This window comes from Miscanthus floridulus, chromosome 3 (genome assembly GCF_019320115.1).
Source record: "Miscanthus floridulus cultivar M001 chromosome 3, ASM1932011v1, whole genome shotgun sequence".
Taxonomy (NCBI): Eukaryota; Viridiplantae; Streptophyta; class Magnoliopsida; order Poales; family Poaceae; genus Miscanthus; species Miscanthus floridulus.
The window spans coordinates 89,531,358-89,551,197 of NC_089582.1; the positions used below are offsets into that span (position 1 = coordinate 89,531,358).

The window sequence follows — 19,840 nt, forward strand, 5'->3', positions numbered from 1 at the left end:
AAGAGGTGGAACTCAATCCTGTCGAGGATGAAGATGGTGAATGAGTGATCGATGCTGACACTGATGAAGATGTGTAGTTTAGCTGTAGCACTAAGCTAGATGTACTAGAGCCTATCTTTTGCTTTCGTCTAGAAGAACATGTAACTTAATTTCAGTTAGAGACTTGGATGTGGCTCCATATGGATGTGAGCTTTAAATAAAAGTCCAGCTTTGATGTTGGCAAAATTTAGCATATAAGCGTATGCATCGCGAGAATATGCGGAGTAAAGTTATTGGCAATGTTATAAGGATGAATTGTTGTGCCTCTGTTTATTGTATGAAATTAATCTCTCCAATAAGTTCAGTTTGGCATAATTCTACAATTCATCTGTTATGTATCTGACATCATCCATCATTACTCACAAATGCACTTCTACAGATGTCGCACAATCTGCGTTCAGGCCGTGCTGGGGGTAGTGGTGATGATGATCTTCCACCACCACCACCTCCCACGCCGTCTGATCTGTTGGCCATGCCCGTGGAAGGTCAGCGTGCGTTGGGGGACGCCATGCGTACCCTGGCCTAGCATCAAGCACATGGCCACAATCAACGACAGGGACCAGAGCCCAACCAGTTTAGTGATGTCAAAGAATTCCAAGATACCAAGCCGCCAATCTTCAAAGAAGCTGAAGAGCCACTCCAGGTAGAAGAGTGGCTGAACACGCTTGAGCACAAGTTCCATTTGCTCAGGTTGATAGAGCAGATGGAGGCAGAGTATGCTTCGCATCAGCTACAAGGACCAGCAGGTATATGGTGGCATCATTATAGGTCCACATTACCTAAGAATGCCTAGATCACTTGGAATCAATTCCAGGAGGCTTTCAAGAGTCATTATATTCCTCTCGGGTTGATGGCCATAAAGCATAATGACTTTATGAAGCTGGTGCAAGGCACCAAGACACTCACTGAATATCTTCATGCATTCAATCATCTGGCAAGGTACGCTCCAGAGTTTGTTGATTCAGAAGCAAAGAGAATCACCAGCTTTAAGAGAGGGCTTAGTCCCAAACTGATGAAGTCCATGGGAAACAACAAGAGTGTCACTTTTAACGAGTTCGTAAGTGATACTCTTACTCAAGAGAATAACAATAATGTCTATGTAGCTTCCAAAAATCACAAGAGGGCCTTTAAGGCAAGTGCCTCTCAGGCTAAAGCTCTAGTGGCTAAGACTCAGTTTCGCCCACCGGCTATAGCTGTTAGGTACCGGCCGCCACAGAAGAAGAATCAGGCAAAGACTGGTTTCAAGAAGGCATTTACTGTACCTCTTTCAAAGGGCACCACAGGACCAAGGAATTCTTTTGTTCCGCCAGCTAATAGGCCCTGCTGGAATTGTGGCAGGGCAGGTCATTGGTTCAAGAATTGTCCATATCCTCAGAAGAACAATTAGAAGTAGGGGAATTCTGGTGCTCATCAAGGACATGTTAACTACACCAACGTGACAGAGATACCCTTAGGAGAGGTGGTCACCGTGGGTAAGTTTCTTACGAATCAACATCCAGCAGTTGTACTATTTGATTTCGGTGCTTCACATTCATTTATGAGTCTAGCTTTTGCATCAAAATACAATCAGAAGATAATTACACTACCCACAGGTAGTTATTGCATTAGTGCCACTGGAAGTAATATTTCTACCAATCAAATAGTACTAGATGTGAGTATCAAAATAGAGGGATGAGTGTATACGGCCGATCTGGTAGTTTTGTCGGGATTAGGTATAGATATAATCTTGGGGATGAAGTGGATGAGTGGCCATGGAATGCTCATCGATACTTCCACTAGGGTCGTTATGTTGAGGGATCCTATTAGCAATGAAGCTTTCCTTGTGCCACTTCCTAGAGATCTAGACCTCCACAACACTGCTAATGCTATCCAGACCCCGGGAATCGAGGATGTTCCGGTAGTTTGTGAGTTTCTAGATGTATTTCCTGATGATTTACCTGGTTTACCACCGGATCGAGATATAGAGTTCAAGATCGAGTTAGTGCCGGGTGCTGCCCCTATTTCTAGAAGGCCTTATAGGATGCCACCCAATGAGTTGGCAGAGCTTAAGGTTCAGTTACAAGATCTGTTAGAGAAAGGTCTTATCCGACCTAGTGCTTCTCCCTAGAGCTATCCTGCTATATTTATGAAGAAGAAGGATAGGTCATTGCGCATGTATGTGGATTATCGTCCACTCAATGCTATGACAATCAAGAACAAGTACCCACTACCCCGCATTGATATTATGTTTGATCAGTTGTCTAAGGCAAAGGTATTCTCCAAAATTGATTTGAGATCTGGTTATCATCAGATAAAAATTAGACTGGAGGATGTGCCTAAGACCGCTTTCTCCACTAGATATGGGTTATATGAGTATCTTGTTATGTCTTTCGGTCTGACCAACGCTTCTGCATACTTCGTATATCTGATGAACTCTGTATTCATGGAGGAACTGGACAAGTTTGTAGTTGTCTTCCTTGATGTCATCTTGATCTTTTCCACAAATGCTGAAGAACATGCTGAACATCTGAGAGTTGTTTTATCCAGGCTACGGGAGCATAAGCTTTACGCCAAGTTCAGTAAATGTGAGTTTTGGCTAAAGAAAGTACCTTTCTTGGGTCATGTGTTGTCCGATGAAGGGATTTCGGTTGATCCGTCTAAGGTGCAAGAAGTCTTGGAATGGAAAGCACCAACTTCAGTGCATGAGGTTAGAAGTTTCCTTAGTATGGCTAGATATTATTATCGATTCATCCTGGATTTCTCTAAGGTAGCCAAGCCCATGACCAGGTTACTTCAAAAAGATGTAAAGTTTGTTTGGACTCCAGAGTATGAGACTGCTTTTTGCACTTTACGGACCTTGTTGACATCAGCTCCTGTTTTGGCACAACCTGATATCGAGAAACCTTTTGATGTGTTTTGTGATGCATCTGGTGCCGGTTTAGGATGTGTCCTTATGCAGGAAGGCCGGGTTATTGCTTATGCCTCGCGTTAGTTAAGGAAGCATGAAGCCAATTATCCAACTCATGATCTTGAGTTAGCTGCTGTTGTTCATGCTTTGAAGATTTGGAGGCATTACCTACTCGGTAACATGTGTCATATCTATACCGATCATAAAAGTCTCAAGTATATTTTTACTCAACCAAAATTGAACATGAGACAGAGAAGTAACTTAGAAGTCCATTATCATCCGGGTAAAGCAAATGTTGTTGCTGATGCTTTGAGTAGAAAATCTCATTGCAATTCTCTCTTGGAAGCAGATTATCATTTGGCACATCTGTTACATCCTGCTGTGTTGCACAGTATTACCCTTAGTTGCTCTATGGAAAGTAAAATCACCGAGCTTCAGAAAACTGATGTGGGTGTGTTCCACATCAAAAGGAAGATGAAGGAACAAGAAACAAAACACTTTCATGTTGATGAGAAGGGTGTTCTATGGTTTAAGGATAGACTTGTAGTACCGAAGGACAAAGAGCTTAGAAACCAAATCTTAGAAGAAGCTCACCCATCCTAGTTATCTATCCACCCGGGAAGTAGCAAAATGTATCAAGATTTGAAATCTCGCTTTTGGTGGACCAAGATGAAGAAAGAAATCGCAGCTTATGTTGCAAGGTGTGACAATTGTTGTAGAGTCAAAGCAATTCACTTGAAGCATGTTGGACTTCTTCAACCATTGTCTATACTAGGATGGAAATGGGAAGAGATTAGTATGGATTTTATTGTTGGACTTTCCCCTACCCAAAAGAATTTTAATTCCATATGGGTAATAGTGGATCATTTAACGAAGTCTGCTCATTTCATACCAGTTAGAATTGACTATCGACCAAGTGACTATGCTGAGTTATATTTTAATCATATAGTATGTCTCCATGGCGTTCCTAGAACCATTGTATCTAATAGAGGACCTTAGTTCACCACTCGTTTTTGGGAACATTTGCACAAGATGTTAGGCACCAACTTAGTCAGAAGTTCTGCTTATCATCCACAAACCTCCGGACAGACGGAGCGAGTGAATCAAATATTGGAAGACATGTTAAGAGCTTGTGTCATATCTTCCAAAGGTTCATGGGATAAGTGGTTACCCTTGGCTGAATTTTCCTATAATAATAGTTATCAAGAAAGCATCAAGATGGCTCCGTTCGAAGCGGTGTATGGCCGCAAGTGTAGAACTCCTTTGAACTGGGTTGAATCTGGAGAAAGGAGATACTACGGCATTAATTTCGTCGAAGAGGCTGAACAACAAGTCTATACTATCCAGAAACATATGGAAGCCACTCAAGCTAGGTAGAAAAGCTACGCGGATAAAAGAAGGAAGCCCATTGAGTTTGAAGTGGGTGATCACGTTTATCTGAAAGTATCACCGATGAAAGGTGTGCAGCAATTCGGAGTAAAGAGGAAGCTTGCACCTAGGTATGTAGGCCCATATCTGATCATAGAAAAGAGTGGGAATGTAGCCTACAAGATAGAGTTACCTTACGAGATGAGAGCTATCTTCAATGTTTTTCATGTCTCTCAATTGAAGAAATGTCTCCGTGTTCCTGAAGAAAGAGTTTCACTTAGAAATATCAAGTTGAAATCAGATCTATCCTATGAAGAAAGGCCAGTGCGGGTTATTGATACAAGAGAGAGAGTAACCCGAAATCATGTGGTCAAGTTTTACAAGGTTATGTGGAGTAATCAGGGTAGTGAGAGCGATGCAACGTGGGAACAGGAAGATTATTTGAAGGATGTATACCCTACCTTTTATTCAAAATGGTATGCTTTTCAAATCTCGAGGCGAGATTTTTATAAGGGGGGAGGGCTGTAACACCCTAGGTGTTAGGCTTGCATAATTGCACTTGCATTGCATAACATAAGCATCATTAATTCATACATAAGCATTTCTATATGAAACATTGCTATGAAACATGTGAAACATGCTATGGTTCTTTTAAGTTTCATTGTATCTATGCTTTATGATCATGTGTGATTGAGTGCAAGTGATTGATGTTGGTAACTAAAATACCTTAGCTACACTTAGGATGTCTAATGGAATAATGTTCATGTTAATGACTTTGCCTAATTATGCTTCTAGGGTTTGGTTTGACTAGGTGCTCCTCTTGAGTGTTTTTGTTTGACTGAACTAGAACAGTGCCATAGATTGTTTGCATGCCTAAGAAACCTAAAGCAAAGTTGTAGCAAATTATATATGGAACAAACTTTGTTTAGAGGTCAAGTCATGAAAATGTGTGGAACAGTCCCAAACATGGCCCACAAGTCAGATTTGGGTGCTGATTCAGCACTTGGAAAATTTTCTAAGTATTGACTGCATTTACAGTTTGGTGAAGCTAACTTTGGCATGATTTTACTCTGCATTGGTTGAGAGTTAGACTTTGATTCTTTAATAGAAATTATAGCTGGTATGTAGTGCTACAACTTTCGTTTAGATTGTTTTCGCTAATGATCAACGTATTAGGAGATTTATCATCGCCAAGTATCGTTGTCAGGCTGGTACCGAGCTCTGATGGTCGAACAGAATCAGCAGCTATAGTGCTCGACCGGTTTAGAACTCCCACGCCGTGTGGATGGCCGCACGTCGGCGCTACGCTGCCCGGCCAGGCCACGTCGAGCCTCAGCGTGGCATTTCACTCCGCAGCTCTCGCCCATGACTCATCCTAGCTCGCATTTCACTCTGGCGTTCTCCTTCGCATTTGCGCTCGCCCGCAGCAGCCACAGTAGCTCACCGCAGTGCCGTCGTCGCCATTGCTGGCACCAGCTGGCATTGCACCATTCGTTCACCACCGCAAAAGCGCCATAGTGGTTCTGCCTCATCACCGCGCCCGCCTTGCTAGCTAGAAACGCTCGGTAAGGTGTTCTTGCCGCATGCGGCCTCGCCGGAGTATCGCCGTCGTGCCACGACGCCGTGGCCGGGACGTCGCCGACCGCCTTTAGCTGTGACAGTGGGTGCATTAGCTTCGCCGTAGCATGTAGGAGCTCGAAGTAGCAGTATATCGAACTATCACGGCCAGCGTCGGAGCCTCGCCGCCGTCACTGTTGGTGGCCACAATCGGTCCTAATAGATAGCTTAGCGTGTGCGCAAGGTAGTGGGGATGCTCGTAGTTTGGTTGCCGTCGCCGGAAAATCTTGCCGCCGGTGAGCTCCGGCCGAGCAGCGTCGCGTAGCGTCGTTCGCCTGTTTTTCGATCACTGACACGCGGGCCCTCCTGTTTCGTGGACCCCTGCTGTCAGTGGCTTAAGGACTGAAGGCTAGCTCATTTGTTTAGTTTTGAATGCAACTTTGTAAAATTTATATCTCTAGTTTGGTGAATCCAAATTGGGTGGTTCCAATTTTGTTAGGATCTTGGTGAAGTGTAGTATTTAGGAAAAATATAACATGAACACTTGTAGTAAAGTTTCTAGAAGAATTAAATTGCAACTTAAAATGTGTTTTTAAATGAATGGAAACTTGTGTAACTCATATCTAGAGTTATAGTGGTCCAAAAATTATGAAATTTGTATGGTGAGCTGTTCTTGATGAGTAGAAGCTCTGGTAAAAATTTGAGAGTCAGTGCATGAATGGTTTTTGAGTTATTAATTTCCCTTTTATAATTAGGTCATCCTTGTGTGAATTTTAATAATTAATCTATGAATCCAATGCTCATAAAATTTATTGGAAATTGTCCTGGTACCTTAAGGATGCTAAGAAAAATATAAAATCTATTGCTTGACACTTTTCACTAGGGTTTCCTATTTATGCTATTTTAAGCTCTACTGGCTTGTCATTTTTATGTAGGATGTTATACTTGATAAAATGATGTGAAATTTATACAGTAGACTATTGGAGATATGTATAAGGTACTATAATTTTTGTGGAATTTTCTGTACAATTTAGATATGTGTTTATCATTTAACCTAATTATCTAAATAAATTAATAAAGGCATGAAAATAATTTGTTTAGGAATGGCCACTATGTTTCCTTATGTTTATTTGATGTATGTTAACTGTTGGTAGCATTAGTAGTACTCATAGTACTATTCTTGTAGGTAATGAAATATTATTTTCACTATAATTCACTTATAGTGACTTTCTGGACAGATTTTAGAGTTAAGCAAATTAACTGGTGAAATTGATGTTTGCTGTGAATTTGATCAATAACAAAGTTGTAGGGAACTTGTTTATCTAGCTTGTGCCAAAGTTTCAAGGCATTTGGCCTAGTAGTTTGAGAGTTATATCAGTTGGAAGACAGCACTCTCAACTGCCTGCTCTCTGAAATCCACAGACAGTTTTGTAAGATCAGCCTGTTTGACATGGTTTAAACTTGAATTAGACTTTGGTGATTAAACAACAGTTGTAGACAATTTCATAAGCTTTCCAGAAAGTCTTAAATAATGGTATTTCGACCTGTAGAACTCCAGTTATGGATCAAACTTGTAGCTGCTGTTTGCAGCCCGAAAACTGTGATTTCAGTGACTAACTTGTTTGCTTGATATGAGTCGATGTGGTGAGTTAGATGCTAGGCCAATTAAAATAACTTGTTAGTTGCAGGTGCTAGACCTCTTACTGAAGATGAACGACTTTATCTTAGGTTATTAGAGCTTGGTGAGTGTGCCGTTCTTGTTTTCTAAAAGAGATATGCACCTACTCAGTAAAATAGATGTTAATCTTGTATCATCGTGTCTTTCATGCGTCCATCTATACATGGCTGTACATTTCATCATCACCGTCCATCTCTTATGCATGCATGATTCTTATACTATGCATATGCATGAAATAGGTGTTCCGGAGGGAGTCACGCTTCTGGAATTCGAGCAAGTACTTCCGGAGGAGCTGCAGCAAGCTTAGGAGCAGGAGGTGCAGGTCCTAGAAGAAGGAGCCAACGAGGAAGAAGTTCTTGAGTGTCCCGATCACCGACCTTCATCTTTTTTGAAAGGCAAGCCCCAGAGCATTCTAAGTCTCCTATGTTTTAAAAATGGTTACTTTGAGTATCTTTATTTGTTGATGCATTAGGTGATAGGAATTGGATGCAAACACTTGTTGCATATATATCTATTCCTTGTCCAGTAAACGTACCCTGAATCCTATTTAGGTCCAGGAGCGAATCAAAGCTTAGACCGGTAAAAGTCAGGTGATTTCCTGTCACCTGCAATTTAGGATGATGTCTGGTCACGGTTGGCTATATTTGCTATCGTGGAAATAACCATGTGTTAATAATGAATGTAGACCGGGCGGGATGTCGAAAGAGAAGCAACAAGGCAAGGAGGTCTTGGTTGTGGACCTATCCCTATCTGTGTCAGTTAAGTACCGATTCGTTGTACGTCCTCATGTCATGTTGAACGCATGCCTATCACTTAGTTGGTCGGATAATTCGTTCCGACCGCGAAGCCGAGTAGCTCAACTCAGGCCGGAAGAATGAGAAGTGAAAGTGCGCACCCTGGCGGTAGCAAGGATGTGCGGGGAGCCATTGACGTAAGTCCTAGGTGAGATTGACCACCTGGTAGAGTGGACTCCCTAAGGGTGCGGCGCTGCTCGGAGCCGCGATTCCTGAGTTGTACCAAAGGTGACCTAAGGCTGCCTTCGCACGGTATGCCTGGGTTTGTGTTAGGAATACCCCTCCAGCTGGATAGGAATTGATTCGAATCGCCGTCTCTCCCGGATAGTGAGAACTTGGCTTGTGCCAAAGTTTCAAGGCATTTGGCCTAGTAGTTTGAGAGTTATATCAGTTGGAAGACAGCACTCTCAACTGCCTGCTCTCTGGAATCCACAGACAGTTTTGTAAGATCAGCCTGTTTGACATGGTTTAAGCTTGAATTAGACTTTGGTGATTAAACAAAAGTTGTAGAAAATTTCATAGGCTTTCCAGAAAGTCTTAAATAATGGTATTTGGACCTGTAGAACTCCAGTTATGGATCAAACTTGTAGCTCCTGTTTGCAGCCCGAAAACTGTGATTTCAGTGACTAACTTGTTTGCTTGATATGAGTCGATGTGGTGAGTTAGATGCTAGGCTAATTAAAATAACTTGTTAGTTGCAGGTGCTAGACCTCTCACTGAAGATGAACGACTTTATCTTAGGTTATTAGAGCTTGGTGAGTGTGCCGTTCTTGTTTTCTAAAAGAGATATGCACCTACTCAGAAAAATAGATGTTAATCTTGTATCATCGTGTCTTTCATGCGTCCATCTATACATGGCTGTACATTTCATCATCGCCTTCCATCTCTTGTGCATGCAATAGGTGTTTTGGAGGGAGTCACGCTTCTAGAATTCGAGCAAGTACTTCCGGAAGAGCTGCAGCAAGCTCAGGAGCAGGAGATGCAGGTCCCAGAAGAAGGAGCCAGCGAGGAAGAAGTTCTTGAGTGTCCCGATCAACAACCTTCATCTTTTCTAAAAGGCAAGCACTGGAGCATTCTAAGTCTCCTATGTTTTAAAAATGGTTACTTTGAGTATCTTTATTTGTTGATGCATTAAGTGATAGGAATTGGATGCAAACACTTGTTGCATATATATATCTATTCCTTGTCCAGTAAACGTACCCTGAATCCTATTTAGGTCCAGGAGCGAATCAAAGCTTAGCCTTGCTTAGACCGGTAAAAGTCAGGTGATTTCTTATCACCTGTAAGTTAGGATGATGTCTGGTCATGGTTGGCTATATTTGCTATCGTGGAAATAACCATGTGTTAATAATGAATGTAGACCGGGCGGGATGTCGATAGAGAAGCAACAAGGCAAGGAGGTCTTGGTTGTGGACCTATCCCTGCCTGTGTCGGTTAAGGACCGATTCGCTATACATCCTCATGTCATGTTGAACGCATGCCTATCACTTAGTTGGCCGGATAACTCGTTCCGACCATGAAGTCGAGTAGCTCAACTCAGGCCGGAAGAATGAGAAGTGAAAGTGCGCACCCTGGCGGTAGCAAGGATGTGCGGGGAGCCATTGACGTAAGTCCTAGGTGAGATTGACCACCTGGCAGAGTGGACTCCCTAAGGGTGCGGCGCTGCTCGGAGCCATGATTCCTGAGTTGTACCAAAGGTGACCTAAGGCTGCCTTCGCGCGGTATGCCTGGGTTTGTGTTAGGAATACCCCTCTAGCTGGATAGGAATTGATTCGAATCGCTGTCTCTCCCGGATAGTGAGAACTTGACTGAGTAGCAGCAATGTAGAATAACTTAATTGAACTTGATGGTTATAATGATGATGATGATGATACAACATTATACCGGATATGATTACTAATGTTTGGAGTTAATCAATTGCTTGCTCTAGTACAGGTGCTAATCTAGTTGTCAGGTTAATATTGATAACTTACTGCTTACTCAAAATTTAATTAGGCTCTCATATCACTAAAGCTTTTATGCAAAAATAGTTGTCAAGCAAGATCCACCGATAAAGCCTTGCATACTCCTTGGTGTTATTTATTTTTGGTTTACAACATGTAAGTCTAGCTGATTACATTCTCATACTCAGGGTTTATTCCCCCTTGTTGCAGATGACATGCTCTATAACGGCTACTGCAAGTATTGTCTCCACCCTGCGGGGGATGAAGACTAGATCATGGGCATGATCATCTATGTTATCTTATCATGTTGCTTTTGCTGGATATGACTATGGAACTGGCTTGTATTTGAACTAAGTGTGTGTGATGGTCTCAAACTACTTTGCTTCCGCTATTTGTGAACTCGTTTTGTAATAACTATGTGAACTCTGATGTATGAGGTACTCGTGAACTACTTGTGAAATGGATGTAACATGTGGCTTGTTATGTTGAATTACTATGATCTTGGTTGTATGCAAGTTGGTTTGAAATCCTTTGTGGTTTTAGTTGACTACCGGGTTTATATGGGTTCAAGTATGACGGCTTGATCACTCCGGTGATTGCTTTTGTACTTATGCTCTTATAAATTGGTCGGTTCTATTATAGCTGGCATCAGAGCTAGATTCAACATTAAACATGTCATATGTGTATTTAAAACAAAGGTTTTTGTTTGCAAAAATCAGTTTTGACAACTTATAGCTACTTATATATAGGTGGGTTCAAATCTGAAATTTTATCTAAGTGTGTCAGTTGTCATATCCTCTATGCCCAAATAAGGACTTTTAGGTGGCTTATTTAAGTAATGACTTTGGGGGGGTAATTGCTTGCATTTTATTTCGTCGTCCATACGACGTGCTATTGTATGGATGCCATCCGCTTGGGTGGTAATATATGGATCAATTGCCTCTATGCCCAGGTAAGTGTGAGTTGTGAGAGCATGACCGTCCAACTGTCGGTCTAGGGGAGAGTTAGTTGTGTTTACCGGAATATTTACATGTTGCACACTTGTACATATGAAGATGCTTAATTGTGGGTATATCTGTCGGGTAGCTTTGGATACCGAAGTATATATATATATCCGCAGATGTATATATGAGAGTATCTTAGTTTACTGCTTTCATTGTGTGCTTATTTCTCTTTTGTTGGGATGGGCTGCAATGAATTTATCTGCAGGTACACTAACAACGCAATGTGTAGCTCAACTAGATACGTATATGAGAGAACGTATATATGCCACTGTCTATGTCGCTAGAATTTTAATTTTTTCTAAGATTCATGAGGACGTACGGAACGTGCATACATCATGTTCACTCATGCCATTACATTTTTGCATCACTCCCTCCCTTATCTTTAATTATTCCATTATATATTTCTCATCCTGTAAGATAATCCTCCCACACCCTAATGGCTATGTTGCTACAGATGGCCGCACCAGCACTACCGCCTAGGAGCAGCACATTCCTACACGTGTTTGGCACTCCAACCCTGTTGTGGAGGGTGCTACATTCAGTGGGATATGTGGAGCCGCCTCATTATACTTGGAAATAAGGGGAGGCTAAAGGAGGGATGCTGTGGTATGACATTGAGGTGGTTGTCCCGCCTCACGCAAATAGACCCCAGTGGCTTGGTTGGAGTGTTGAAGCTGATGGACAAACCCCTTGGGAAGGGCCATAGTTGGTAGCTTTGGAAGTTCTACTTGATATTTGTCAGGAGTTTGGTGACGAGTTGATCAACAGACCAGCTGAGTCCATTCCTCGAGTAGCCCTGTCTGAGGCAGAGTGGCTGAATTTTGAGGATGATCCCTTGGTAAGGACTAAGGCAGAAAGGGCACAGAGCTCAGGGCCAGCCATGAGTGCTATGATGGCTGTTCTGAAGCTGTTTTAGGATCGCCAGGGCACTTATGTTAGTGCCTTGACATCCCTTTGGCAGGCACTGAATGAACAGCTCATGTGGAAGAAGCGTGCGTGCAAGAATGGTAAAGAGCTTAGGACAACTTGAAATGATATTGGTAGTCTTATGAGTGCTTTGGAAAACCGTAGGCAGTAGTTTGTACATGTTGTCAGGGAAAGAGATGCTCACCATGAGCAGATCATGCAGTTGACTCGTGAGCGAGATGACGCACTCCGTTTGGCTCAAACTAGGGACAATGATAGGATCATGACAGGAATTTGAGCTGAAATCAAAGAGAATGAACTCCTCTGCCAAATTGAAGAACTGCAGATTGATGTTCACCACCTCAACAATCAGCTCAATCCAATTCCTCATCCTTTTCCAGTGTACCCCATGGTGGGAGGACCACAGGTGATCTTCACTAATGATGATGGCATGGACTTAGATGCCAATGTCATCGCAGTACTAGAAGCTGAAGAACATGAAGAAGAGGTGGAACTCAATCCTGTCGAGGATGAAGATGGTGAATGAGTGATCGATGCTGACACTGATGAAGATGTGTAGTTTAGCTGTAGCACTAAGCTAGATGTACTAGAGCCTATCTTTTGCTTTCGTCTAGAAGAACATGTAACTTAATTTCAGTTAGAGACTTGGATGTGGCTCCATATGGATGTGAGCTTTAAATAAAAGTCCAGCTTTGATGTTGGCAAAATTTAGCATATAAGCGTATGCATCGCGAGAATATGCGGAGTAAAGTTATTGGCAATGTTATAAGGATGAATTGTTGTGCCTCTGTTTATTGTATGAAATTAATCTCTCCAATAAGTTCAGTTTGGCATAATTCTACAATTCATCTGTTATGTATCTGACATCATCCATCATTACTCACAAATGCACTTCTACAGATGTCGCACAATCTGCGTTCAGGCCGTGCTGGGGGTAGTGGTGATGATGATCTTCCACCACCACCACCTCCCACGCCGTCTGATCTGTTGGCCATGCCCGTGGAAGGTCAGCGTGCGTTGGGGGACGCCATGCGTACCCTGGCCTAGCATCAAGCACATGGCCACAATCAACGACAGGGACCAGAGCCCAACCAGTTTAGTGATGTCAAAGAATTCCAAGATACCAAGCCGCCAATCTTCAAAGAAGCTGAAGAGCCACTCCAGGTAGAAGAGTGGCTGAACACGCTTGAGCACAAGTTCCATTTGCTCAGGTTGATAGAGCAGATGGAGGCAGAGTATGCTTCGCATCAGCTACAAGGACCAGCAGGTATATGGTGGCATCATTATAGGTCCACATTACCTAAGAATGCCTAGATCACTTGGAATCAATTCCAGGAGGCTTTCAAGAGTCATTATATTCCTCTCGGGTTGATGGCCATAAAGCATAATGACTTTATGAAGCTGGTGCAAGGCACCAAGACACTCACTGAATATCTTCATGCATTCAATCATCTGGCAAGGTACGCTCCAGAGTTTGTTGATTCAGAAGCAAAGAGAATCACCAGCTTTAAGAGAGGGCTTAGTCCCAAACTGATGAAGTCCATGGGAAACAACAAGAGTGTCACTTTTAACGAGTTCGTAAGTGATACTCTTACTCAAGAGAATAACAATAATGTCTATGTAGCTTCCAAAAATCACAAGAGGGCCTTTAAGGCAAGTGCCTCTCAGGCTAAAGCTCTAGTGGCTAAGACTCAGTTTCGCCCACCGGCTATAGCTGTTAGGTACCGGCCGCCACAGAAGAAGAATCAGGCAAAGACTGGTTTCAAGAAGGCATTTACTGTACCTCTTTCAAAGGGCACCACAGGACCAAGGAATTCTTTTGTTCCGCCAGCTAATAGGCCCTGCTGGAATTGTGGCAGGGCAGGTCATTGGTTCAAGAATTGTCCATATCCTCAGAAGAACAATTAGAAGTAGGGGAATTCTGGTGCTCATCAAGGACATGTTAACTACACCAACGTGACAGAGATACCCTTAGGAGAGGTGGTCACCGTGGGTAAGTTTCTTACGAATCAACATCCAGCAGTTGTACTATTTGATTTCGGTGCTTCACATTCATTTATGAGTCTAGCTTTTGCATCAAAATACAATCAGAAGATAATTACACTACCCACAGGTAGTTATTGCATTAGTGCCACTGGAAGTAATATTTCTACCAATCAAATAGTACTAGATGTGAGTATCAAAATAGAGGGATGAGTGTATACGGCCGATCTGGTAGTTTTGTCGGGATTAGGTATAGATATAATCTTGGGGATGAAGTGGATGAGTGGCCATGGAATGCTCATCGATACTTCCACTAGGGTCGTTATGTTGAGGGATCCTATTAGCAATGAAGCTTTCCTTGTGCCACTTCCTAGAGATCTAGACCTCCACAACACTGCTAATGCTATCCAGACCCCGGGAATCGAGGATGTTCCGGTAGTTTGTGAGTTTCTAGATGTATTTCCTGATGATTTACCTGGTTTACCACCGGATCGAGATATAGAGTTCAAGATCGAGTTAGTGCCGGGTGCTGCCCCTATTTCTAGAAGGCCTTATAGGATGCCACCCAATGAGTTGGCAGAGCTTAAGGTTCAGTTACAAGATCTGTTAGAGAAAGGTCTTATCCGACCTAGTGCTTCTCCCTAGAGCTATCCTGCTATATTTATGAAGAAGAAGGATAGGTCATTGCGCATGTATGTGGATTATCGTCCACTCAATGCTATGACAATCAAGAACAAGTACCCACTACCCCGCATTGATATTATGTTTGATCAGTTGTCTAAGGCAAAGGTATTCTCCAAAATTGATTTGAGATCTGGTTATCATCAGATAAAAATTAGACTGGAGGATGTGCCTAAGACCGCTTTCTCCACTAGATATGGGTTATATGAGTATCTTGTTATGTCTTTCGGTCTGACCAACGCTTCTGCATACTTCGTATATCTGATGAACTCTGTATTCATGGAGGAACTGGACAAGTTTGTAGTTGTCTTCCTTGATGTCATCTTGATCTTTTCCACAAATGCTGAAGAACATGCTGAACATCTGAGAGTTGTTTTATCCAGGCTACGGGAGCATAAGCTTTACGCCAAGTTCAGTAAATGTGAGTTTTGGCTAAAGAAAGTACCTTTCTTGGGTCATGTGTTGTCCGATGAAGGGATTTCGGTTGATCCGTCTAAGGTGCAAGAAGTCTTGGAATGGAAAGCACCAACTTCAGTGCATGAGGTTAGAAGTTTCCTTAGTATGGCTAGATATTATTATCGATTCATCCTGGATTTCTCTAAGGTAGCCAAGCCCATGACCAGGTTACTTCAAAAAGATGTAAAGTTTGTTTGGACTCCAGAGTATGAGACTGCTTTTTGCACTTTACGGACCTTGTTGACATCAGCTCCTGTTTTGGCACAACCTGATATCGAGAAACCTTTTGATGTGTTTTGTGATGCATCTGGTGCCGGTTTAGGATGTGTCCTTATGCAGGAAGGCCGGGTTATTGCTTATGCCTCGCGTTAGTTAAGGAAGCATGAAGCCAATTATCCAACTCATGATCTTGAGTTAGCTGCTGTTGTTCATGCTTTGAAGATTTGGAGGCATTACCTACTCGGTAACATGTGTCATATCTATACCGATCATAAAAGTCTCAAGTATATTTTTACTCAACCAAAATTGAACATGAGACAGAGAAGTAACTTAGAAGTCCATTATCATCCGGGTAAAGCAAATGTTGTTGCTGATGCTTTGAGTAGAAAATCTCATTGCAATTCTCTCTTGGAAGCAGATTATCATTTGGCACATCTGTTACATCCTGCTGTGTTGCACAGTATTACCCTTAGTTGCTCTATGGAAAGTAAAATCACCGAGCTTCAGAAAACTGATGTGGGTGTGTTCCACATCAAAAGGAAGATGAAGGAACAAGAAACAAAACACTTTCATGTTGATGAGAAGGGTGTTCTATGGTTTAAGGATAGACTTGTAGTACCGAAGGACAAAGAGCTTAGAAACCAAATCTTAGAAGAAGCTCACCCATCCTAGTTATCTATCCACCCGGGAAGTAGCAAAATGTATCAAGATTTGAAATCTCGCTTTTGGTGGACCAAGATGAAGAAAGAAATCGCAGCTTATGTTGCAAGGTGTGACAATTGTTGTAGAGTCAAAGCAATTCACTTGAAGCATGTTGGACTTCTTCAACCATTGTCTATACTAGGATGGAAATGGGAAGAGATTAGTATGGATTTTATTGTTGGACTTTCCCCTACCCAAAAGAATTTTAATTCCATATGGGTAATAGTGGATCATTTAACGAAGTCTGCTCATTTCATACCAGTTAGAATTGACTATCGACCAAGTGACTATGCTGAGTTATATTTTAATCATATAGTATGTCTCCATGGCGTTCCTAGAACCATTGTATCTAATAGAGGACCTTAGTTCACCACTCGTTTTTGGGAACATTTGCACAAGATGTTAGGCACCAACTTAGTCAGAAGTTCTGCTTATCATCCACAAACCTCCGGACAGACGGAGCGAGTGAATCAAATATTGGAAGACATGTTAAGAGCTTGTGTCATATCTTCCAAAGGTTCATGGGATAAGTGGTTACCCTTGGCTGAATTTTCCTATAATAATAGTTATCAAGAAAGCATCAAGATGGCTCCGTTCGAAGCGGTGTATGGCCGCAAGTGTAGAACTCCTTTGAACTGGGTTGAATCTGGAGAAAGGAGATACTACGGCATTAATTTCGTCGAAGAGGCTGAACAACAAGTCTATACTATCCAGAAACATATGGAAGCCACTCAAGCTAGGTAGAAAAGCTACGCGGATAAAAGAAGGAAGCCCATTGAGTTTGAAGTGGGTGATCACGTTTATCTGAAAGTATCACCGATGAAAGGTGTGCAGCAATTCGGAGTAAAGAGGAAGCTTGCACCTAGGTATGTAGGCCCATATCTGATCATAGAAAAGAGTGGGAATGTAGCCTACAAGATAGAGTTACCTTACGAGATGAGAGCTATCTTCAATGTTTTTCATGTCTCTCAATTGAAGAAATGTCTCCGTGTTCCTGAAGAAAGAGTTTCACTTAGAAATATCAAGTTGAAATCAGATCTATCCTATGAAGAAAGGCCAGTGCGGGTTATTGATACAAGAGAGAGAGTAACCCGAAATCATGTGGTCAAGTTTTACAAGGTTATGTGGAGTAATCAGGGTAGTGAGAGCGATGCAACGTGGGAACAGGAAGATTATTTGAAGGATGTATACCCTACCTTTTATTCAAAATGGTATGCTTTTCAAATCTCGAGGCGAGATTTTTATAAGGGGGGAGGGCTGTAACACCCTAGGTGTTAGGCTTGCATAATTGCACTTGCATTGCATAACATAAGCATCATTAATTCATACATAAGCATTTCTATATGAAACATTGCTATGAAACATGTGAAACATGCTATGGTTCTTTTAAGTTTCATTGTATCTATGCTTTATGATCATGTGTGATTGAGTGCAAGTGATTGATGTTGGTAACTAAAATACCTTAGCTACACTTAGGATGTCTAATGGAATAATGTTCATGTTAATGACTTTGCCTAATTATGCTTCTAGGGTTTGGTTTGACTAGGTGCTCCTCTTGAGTGTTTTTGTTTGACTGAACTAGAACAGTGCCATAGATTGTTTGCATGCCTAAGAAACCTAAAGCAAAGTTGTAGCAAATTATATATGGAACAAACTTTGTTTAGAGGTCAAGTCATGAAAATGTGTGGAACAGTCCCAAACATGGCCCACAAGTCAGATTTGGGTGCTGATTCAGCACTTGGAAAATTTTCTAAGTATTGACTGCATTTACAGTTTGGTGAAGCTAACTTTGGCATGATTTTACTCTGCATTGGTTGAGAGTTAGACTTTGATTCTTTAATAGAAATTATAGCTGGTATGTAGTGCTACAACTTTCGTTTAGATTGTTTTCGCTAATGATCAACGTATTAGGAGATTTATCATCGCCAAGTATCGTTGTCAGGCTGGTACCGAGCTCTGATGGTCGAACAGAATCAGCAGCTATAGTGCTCGACCGGTTTAGAACTCCCACGCCGTGTGGATGGCCGCACGTCGGCGCTACGCTGCCCGGCCAGGCCACGTCGAGCCTCAGCGTGGCATTTCACTCCGCAGCTCTCGCCCATGACTCATCCTAGCTCGCATTTCACTCTGGCGTTCTCCTTCGCATTTGCGCTCGCCCGCAGCAGCCACAGTAGCTCACCGCAGTGCCGTCGTCGCCATTGCTGGCACCAGCTGGCATTGCACCATTCGTTCACCACCGCAAAAGCGCCATAGTGGTTCTGCCTCATCACCGCGCCCGCCTTGCTAGCTAGAAACGCTCGGTAAGGTGTTCTTGCCGCATGCGGCCTCGCCGGAGTATCGCCGTCGTGCCACGACGCCGTGGCCGGGACGTCGCCGACCGCCTTTAGCTGTGACAGTGGGTGCATTAGCTTCGCCGTAGCATGTAGGAGCTCGAAGTAGCAGTATATCGAACTATCACGGCCAGCGTCGGAGCCTCGCCGCCGTCACTGTTGGTGGCCACAATCGGTCCTAATAGATAGCTTAGCGTGTGCGCAAGGTAGTGGGGATGCTCGTAGTTTGGTTGCCGTCGCCGGAAAATCTTGCCGCCGGTGAGCTCCGGCCGAGCAGCGTCGCGTAGCGTCGTTCGCCTGTTTTTCGATCACTGACACGCGGGCCCTCCTGTTTCGTGGACCCCTGCTGTCAGTGGCTTAAGGACTGAAGGCTAGCTCATTTGTTTAGTTTTGAATGCAACTTTGTAAAATTTATATCTCTAGTTTGGTGAATCCAAATTGGGTGGTTCCAATTTTGTTAGGATCTTGGTGAAGTGTAGTATTTAGGAAAAATATAACATGAACACTTGTAGTAAAGTTTCTAGAAGAATTAAATTGCAACTTAAAATGTGTTTTTAAATGAATGGAAACTTGTGTAACTCATATCTAGAGTTATAGTGGTCCAAAAATTATGAAATTTGTATGGTGAGCTGTTCTTGATGAGTAGAAGCTCTGGTAAAAATTTGAGAGTCAGTGCATGAATGGTTTTTGAGTTATTAATTTCCCTTTTATAATTAGGTCATCCTTGTGTGAATTTTAATAATTAATCTATGAATCCAATGCTCATAAAATTTATTGGAAATTGTCCTGGTACCTTAAGGATGCTAAGAAAAATATAAAATCTATTGCTTGACACTTTTCACTAGGGTTTCCTATTTATGCTATTTTAAGCTCTACTGGCTTGTCATTTTTATGTAGGATGTTATACTTGATAAAATGATGTGAAATTTATACAGTAGACTATTGGAGATATGTATAAGGTACTATAATTTTTGTGGAATTTTCTGTACAATTTAGATATGTGTTTATCATTTAACCTAATTATCTAAATAAATTAATAAAGGCATGAAAATAATTTGTTTAGGAATGGCCACTATGTTTCCTTATGTTTATTTGATGTATGTTAACTGTTGGTAGCATTAGTAGTACTCATAGTACTATTCTTGTAGGTAATGAAATATTATTTTCACTATAATTCACTTATAGTGACTTTCTGGACAGATTTTAGAGTTAAGCAAATTAACTGGTGAAATTGATGTTTGCTGTGAATTTGATCAATAACAAAGTTGTAGG

At 42.1% G+C, this 19,840-nt stretch overlaps 2 protein-coding genes across 2 annotated transcripts; both read left to right on the top strand.

Moving 5' to 3' along the window:
• The first annotated feature begins 889 nt into the window (after positions 1-889).
• On the top strand, positions 890-1,426 carry LOC136544019 (uncharacterized). Its single transcript, XM_066536308.1, has one exon. It carries the CDS (start codon positions 890-892, stop codon positions 1,424-1,426), a length of 537 nt encoding a protein of 178 aa, XP_066392405.1.
• Positions 1,427-13,568: 12,142 nt separating this feature from the next.
• Positions 13,569-14,105, top strand: LOC136544020 (uncharacterized). Its single transcript, XM_066536309.1, has one exon. It carries the CDS (start codon positions 13,569-13,571, stop codon positions 14,103-14,105), a length of 537 nt encoding a protein of 178 aa, XP_066392406.1.
• Positions 14,106-19,840: the final 5,735 nt, after the last annotated feature.